This window comes from Quercus lobata, unplaced genomic scaffold (genome assembly GCF_001633185.2).
Source record: "Quercus lobata isolate SW786 unplaced genomic scaffold, ValleyOak3.0 Primary Assembly Scq3eQI_73, whole genome shotgun sequence".
In the NCBI taxonomy this organism is placed as follows: Eukaryota; Viridiplantae; Streptophyta; class Magnoliopsida; order Fagales; family Fagaceae; genus Quercus; species Quercus lobata.
In genome coordinates, this window is record NW_022154703.1 from 883,014 (window position 1) to 890,173 (window position 7,160).

At 34.9% G+C, this 7,160-nt stretch overlaps 1 protein-coding gene across 1 annotated transcript; it reads right to left on the reverse strand.

The window, feature by feature from the left end:
- Positions 1 to 4,701: 4,701 nt before the first annotated feature.
- On the reverse strand, positions 4,702 to 6,639 carry LOC115972762 (protein FAR1-RELATED SEQUENCE 5-like). Its single transcript, XM_031093019.1, has 4 exons — positions 5,593 to 6,639; positions 5,216 to 5,299; positions 4,830 to 4,898; positions 4,702 to 4,731 (listed from the first exon to the last, which is right to left on the reverse strand). Exons 1-4 carry the CDS (start codon positions 6,637 to 6,639, stop codon positions 4,702 to 4,704), a joined length of 1,230 nt encoding a protein of 409 aa, XP_030948879.1.
- Between the last annotated feature and the right edge of the window lie 521 nt (positions 6,640 to 7,160).

A 7,160-nucleotide genomic window follows, 5' to 3' on the forward strand; every position in this document is an offset into this window, starting at 1 on the left:
ATAAGGCACTCAGATTCACCTCGGACACAAGTTGCCGAGAAGGTTTTTGTCCTCGAATGGTTATTGGGCTCTATCTCACATTGTCTTTACTCCTCTCTCCATTTCATTCCCCTTATGACCTTATTTGGGCCTCCTTGGATGGTCTAACATCCTCGGGTTGGCCATAGGCCCAGTTAATACTACTTTAACAATACTTTCTAATTAACTGGTCCCCATAATAGCCCCTCAAAATCTTGCTTTTTGACTCCTCGGAAGAAAAGGATGATTTTGATGTCTTTATCCCATCTTGTTTTTGGTTTTACTTCGTATTCCTGACCTCCTATATGTCTTTTTGTATGCTCTGGATACGCTCCTGAAGCTTCGGCGTCCAAAGCACGCCAACATTAAATTTTGGCGACGCCCCTGTCCCCCACATTCAACGGTAAGATGTAAATCGTACGATGGAGGGCTTTTCTTGTTTTACGAGCGGGAACTTTCCCGCTTGTAACTTCTACGCTACTATAAATAGCTTTTCAAATCAATTCTCTCTCCTACTTTTAGCAATCGCAAAATTCTAAAGCTCATACATTGAACCTCTCTCTCTCTTTTTCATTTCCTTGTGCGTCTACAAATACTAGAATTTTGTCCGAGGACCATCTTTCAAACCTGTAAGTCTTCTTAAAACCTTTTTAGTTTTCATCTTAAACTTGTTTATTTTCTTCGTAACCTTTTAGGAAAATGGGTAAGTTTCAATGTCTGGTTGAGTCCGAGGAGGGTATGAGAAGCTTCCAGGCTAAGCATAGGATCCCACCAACAATGGGTGTGAGGTATGGGGCCCAGGGGGAGTGGGTCGGTGCTAGAAAAATAGGGGAAGTGTTCATTCCCATGATCGCCTTCATAGAAGGTGGGATGACCATTCCCATGGGTACTATTACTAAGAATTACCTTAGGTTTTTTAGGTTATCTCCTACACAGTGTGCCCCGAACATGTTTAGGGTCTTGGAAAGTATAGAAGCCTTAAACGAGAGAATGAACCTAAACCTGACCCATCATGACGTGAATTGGGTGTATAATCTGCACCATTTGAAGGGGCAGGGATATTACCTCAAATCAAGGTATCCCGCCATAAGGCTAATTCAGTGCCTTCCCACTTCAAACAAGAATTTAGAGGACTTCCTTATCTTTTCCGAGGAATGGCACGATGGTCTGCCCTGTCCAACGGAGGAGGGAAAACCAAGTGGGAGGATAGCCGTAGACTCATGAATTTTGGTTCACATTTTTTTTTTTTTTTTTTTTTTTTGTTTCTCTTCTTTTTTTTTTTTTTTTTTTTTTTTTTTTGTGTCTCAATATTATTGTTTCTAATAAAACTTTCTTTTAATTCAATGATTTCGCAGATAGGCGTTTTACTAAGGAGAAAGTTTCTCTGCAAACTGAGTTGCAGGAACTCTCTCCAAACCGTGAGGTGTCAAAAGGAGGAAATAACACCTGTCCCACTCACAAAAACTCAAATTCAAGTGAACTCTGTTAACCCAAACGTTTAGGCACTCTCCCGTTATATTTTTTTTATTAAAACCATCAGTCCTTTCTCTCTCTCTCTCTCTCTCTCTCTCTCTCTCTCTCTCTCCTTCAAAGAAAATCGGTTCCCATCTCTCTGTTTTGTTCCAGACCCTTCTCCCTATATTCAATCGTTTCAGCCCCAAACTCCACCAACCAATCTACCTCCGCCGGTCCCCCCGATTTGTCTCTTGTCTCCGACGATCTCACCCATCCACCACTCTCCACCATTCCACCCATCGAATCCCTCATTCTATCGTTCCCATCCCTCACCCACAATGTCGCCGCTGAGAACTACCCCTCCAAACCCTTCTTTTTGTGGCAATCCCTCCCTGTGTGATGAAGATGATTATTTTCGTGCTAATTTAGTGACGAAGATAAAGACGATTCTTTTCGAAGTTATCCCCATCACAAAGATGATTTCGTTCGCGGTAATGACTATGACGAAGAGAAAGGCGACTGCTTAACCTTTTTCGAGGTTTGTTTTCCATTAACAGATTTGAGATTTTTATGCATGGTTTTGTTATTTCTATTGTTGTTCATTGTTTGTGATTGATTTTCAAAGTTTGAGTATTGGTGTTTTCCTGATTTTACTTGAGTTTTGTAGCCCCTAGTATCGGTGGAATTGTGTCTGAAACTGATGTTGTACTATCTATTTAATTTTCCTATCAGTTTTTGTTGGTAGTGATTATCAGTGGTAGTTGGGTTTGTTGTGGCTAAACTTTTTTTACCGGTGGTAATTGGGTAGGGATACTAGAAGTTGTGAAGGAGGGTGGCAGGATTCTTGGAGGAGGATTTGATGGTGGAGTTCCTTGCTTGTTGGGTGGGGTTTTAGGTAGGATTACAAAGAACATAATGAGAATGAAAATAAAAAATTGACAGGATAATTGAAAGGCCCTTACAAACTTGTGTTAAAGCAGAAACAATTAGCCAATACTTCCTGTTACTGCATAATTCAGAGCAGACTTAGGGGAATGGTTTCAAAACTCATGCTTAAATAATATGTGGTTTTTCATAGTTTGTGGGTAGGCATTAAAATTGTGATGTGTTAATTAGTAGTTTGATAAAAATATATATATAAATATGTATATATATATATATATATATATTTGTATAGTATTATATGTAAATGCATTATGCACTTTCTATGCAATGATTGAATGGGTAACCAAAATGCAATAGGCTGTTATGTTTGGATGGCTTAGTTGAAATTCCTAATCATTTATCCGCCAATTTGTGAAGTCTTGTACTTTGTATTTTGAAAGACAAAGTCGCTGCACTTGTTCTTAATAGTAGCTCTTAGGTTTGCAGCCTTTGTTATGGAAAGCAAATACCAAGCTGAGTGATACAAGCTGTTAAGGAAAACATTGTTTAATGTACTATGATCACAATTGTCAAAGGCTTAAAGGTGCTAAGTCATGTTATTTTGTCTAATCTATTGTCGTAGTTGAAATTTTGAAAATTGTTGATGCTAGAGGTCTATAAAGGCTTAAAGGTGGTATAAAGTTCAAACTTTCTTTTTTGCTTTGTAAATGTTAAAATAAGTTTCTTTGAATAGATTAAAGTCTAAATCAAACTAGAGAAAACACTAATCAAGAACCATAATGTATAAAATAGCATTGCTAGATTTTCCTTTGTGAAATTTTGCACTAAACTTTGTAACGGACTTCATAATGTTACAAATTTGAGTGCTACATGTTCATTTATATATAACTCCCATTATCCAAAAAAAAAAAAAAAAACCATGGGCTATTTGACATGTACATGTGGTTTGAGTACTGTATTTTAGTAGAAAGGGAATAGCTAATACAAGCTTCTATACTATGGTTTAGAAGCTCTCATATTGCTTTTATCCCTTAATAAGTTATGTTTAAAAAATATATTCACCATTGGCCTTATTATATTTATTATTTTTTATCATATATGTCATATCATGTAATGTTTGCATCTATAAGATGTTTAATTATTATTTTTTTTTTTATCATGATTATTTCAACATATAGGGAATGGGATGACAAGGGTAAGCAGGAAAATGAAAAGAAAACCAAGAACTGAAAATGAACGAGAAGACAGAAGTTATTTCAACTTTGCTGTGTGGAGTATATGGAAGAGCAGAAATTCATATGTCTTCAACAAGAAAAATCCAAATCCAAATATGCCTATGGAGATCCACAACCAAACATTGGAGTTTATGTATTGTGTGACTTCACCACGAAATCCACGAGTTTATGTATGCCTTGCCTTGTTGTTGAGTTAGAATAGGCGCTGATTTGATAGCTAGAATAGGTGCTGACCAAGAACTAGATTTCATTTTGTTTACAAGTCCACCTGTGGACTTAGCTAAGGCTTTGGAGGATTTCTGTAATGGTGTATTTTTTAACAAACTTTGTACTGAACTGGATGTAGCTTTTTAGTTTAATGTTATTGTCTTTTAACCAAAAATAAAAAAAAATTTTCATTGGACTTTGTATATGGAATGTGTGTTAACTGATATTCTTAGAGATGAGCACAACTTAAGGCATAATGCAGATATCATTGCTGAAAAGTGGGAGATATTTGCTTCAATTTTTCACCTCTACCAACAGTGAATTATGCTAAAAGTGAGAGAAGTTGCTAACAGTGAATTATTCACTTGTTTTGAAGAAGTTGCAAACATAACATGCAATCTAAAAAGTTATAAAGCTTTTATAATATATCAATTTGTTCTAGTTTATAGATTTTGAAGCATGAAATAAAGTCATCTTGAAACATAAAATCCAAAAATGAACACCACTTAGCAATGAAACAAAAAAGGCATGTACAAAACTTTTTCATTACATAATATGCAGTTATGCACATATGGATCTTAACATGTAGAAATGTACATTTCCATTGCATTTAAAAATATGTCATTTTACATATATCATTAGTGCCTAACTAGAAGCTACTCAAACATGCAAATATAGAACCTAACATGTTTGAGTAGCTTCATTAGTTACAAAAATTGTTAGATATTATTTCTAACAAATTGTCCAATATGTTGTTGTCCACTAACTGTCATTTGTATGTATCATATATTGTCCACTGGCTATACAAAAAATTGTCCAAAAATATGGACTAGCTTGCCAACTAAGACATGCTTTGCAAAAATATAATTCAAAAAGTCTCCAATATGGTGTTCTTCAAGGATTATAAATTATCATCAAGAGCTACTGAAACCTGCAAATATGCCACCAAATATAAATATATGTATAAAAAAAAAACTTAGGAAAAATATAGGTTCAAGTTGTAGCAAAAATCACAAGGAATATGTATACCTGATTTGTCTCAACAATATGTCCAACAACATAGTCTTGTCCAACCAAATGACTACAAAAGACAGATTCCTACATTTTAACAAATTTACGTCAATGACATGTATATCTTATTATTTCAAGTAGTGAGGTGTTCATTCAATACACACACACACACACACACACACACACACACACACACAAACAAAATCTTATAACTAATTCCCTCACATAGTCAATCAGGCTTTGTTACAGGAAGGAAGCATTTCCTTATCTTTTTTTCCTTCTTAAAGAGGGGGAGGGGATTGTCAAAGGCCTAAAGTTGGTAATTATCCAGGAAAAGAAAATGCACAGTGATTATTATCGGTAGGTTGAAAAGTACTTGAAAACTCAAACCCAAAGATTCATACCTGAGTGAAATTATCCACCAACTGTGAAACTTGTTCAACATTACTATTTTCTTCAAGAGAATTAATGTCAAATGAGGAATTGGCCTATAACATGTGCAAAGAATAATTGTCACATAAACTTAAAATAAATTTATAGACATATAGATTCATATATTATAGTGCAATGTAGCATATCTTACTTTATTTAGGCATCCAAGTGATTGAACTTGTCTTGACTCACATGCCTTTTTTCTTTGAGATTTAGGATTTCTTGGCCGTTCTAACACACCTTTCAACCTTGATTTTGGACGTCCAACAGTAGGTTTTGTTTTAATTCCACGTATATCCTAAAAAGTTATGCCCTCATGGGATTGGCATCCATTATCACCTTGTAAAACATCCTCAAGAACAACTTCATCATGGACCTTTGAATGATCCTCCATGCTAAGGGAATAACATTTTTTCCTCATTTCTTGCAAATCCTTCAATAATGTTTCAGAACATTTTTTGGCATAATCATACATAATCTCAGATTCTGCTGCAAGTATGGAAACTTCACGAAAATTGTGACATAAATGAGAGTAACGCTTTCCCAATGACTCTTGAGCATTACCTTTAATATCAACACCATGATAGTTCTTGATAGAACCAAGTTTTGCATCTTGTGTCCATCTTTTCAATATATAATGAGTTGGAAGTATCTGAATGTTTTTTTTGTCAAGAACCTTCAAAGCATGGACACAAAGAATTCCTACAAAACTGAACTTCATGCAACTACACTGAACATTAGTTGTTGAGGCTTCATATTTAACAAGGTGCTCTTGAGTTTTTTGCCTATATTTAACTTTGTATTCAATGATAGTATCAGATTTACTAACCTTGAAAATTGTACAATCCCCCATCTTCATATATTCATCTTGAAACATTTTAAACATTTTTGGGGTGTACAACTTTACAGCATGTCTCAACATCTCCACATCAAGTTGTAAAACTGGTGTTGTCTGCCTCATTTTGAACTCGGCTTGTAGTTCTTGACGTCTTCTATCAACCAAGACTCTAGAGTAATGTTCCAAAAAAGGCAAAAAATTATATTTCGATTTCAAGTATTTTTTCAACACATTGTTCATTGACTCACTACGTTGGGTGCTTTTCATATCAGCAGTAAACATATGTCGACCATATACCATGGCCCATTTTTCTTTTAGATCAAATATCCCACACAACCATTTATTATTAGTAAGATCATATTTCTCAAGCATATTATTCCATGCAACTAGCCATTCATCTTCATCTTCATAATCATACATACAAGTGCTCAAATCAGTTGCAAAGTGCTTTGATGAATGAAATACATGACTTAGTTTCATAGCAGCATTTTGATAAATATGCCATACACATAAACGATGATTCGATTCAACAAATACCTCTGCTATTGCCTTAGCCATTGCAGCAGACTGATCTAAAAGTATAGTTTTTGGCTACTTCCCTGACATTGCACTCAAAAAAGTTTTAAACAACCACTTAAATGACTCTATGGTTTCATCATAAAGTAAAGCTGCACCGAAGATGGTTGTTTGTTTGTGATGATTAACCCCGATGAATGGAGCAAAGGGTTGATCATATTGATTTGTCCTATAAGTTGTATCAAAACACAAAACATCTCCAAAGTGGCCATAATCAACTATTGATCTAGCATCAGCCCAAAATATGTTCAATATTAGACCATCATCATCAACTTGTACTGAATAAAAGTAAGATGGATCTTCTAATTGCATATTATGAAAATATTCCATCATAGCACGAGCATCACCTTTCTACAAAGCCTTTCTCCTTTCACAATGTACATGATTTTTATAGTTATAATCCAAAAAACCAAGATTTTCATGACCACCAACTTGCATGCTCAATAAATCTATAGTTTGTTTTATTGATATTCCAGACTTCTCTGCATCATTTGCAATAGCTT

Excerpts from the sequence above, each read along its gene's own strand:
- LOC115972762 (XM_031093019.1), bottom strand. The coding sequence starts at position 6,639 with ATGGCTAAGGCAATAGCAGAGGTATTTGTTGAATCGAATCATCGTTTA. Across the intron at positions 5,300-5,592 it reads ATGAAGTTGTTCTTGAGGAT|GCCAATTCCTCATTTGACAT; the intron begins GTTTTACAAGGT and ends CACATGTTATAG. Across the intron at positions 4,732-4,829 it reads ATATTGTTGAGACAAATCAG|GTTTCAGTAGCTCTTGATGA; the intron begins GTATACATATTC and ends GCATATTTGCAG.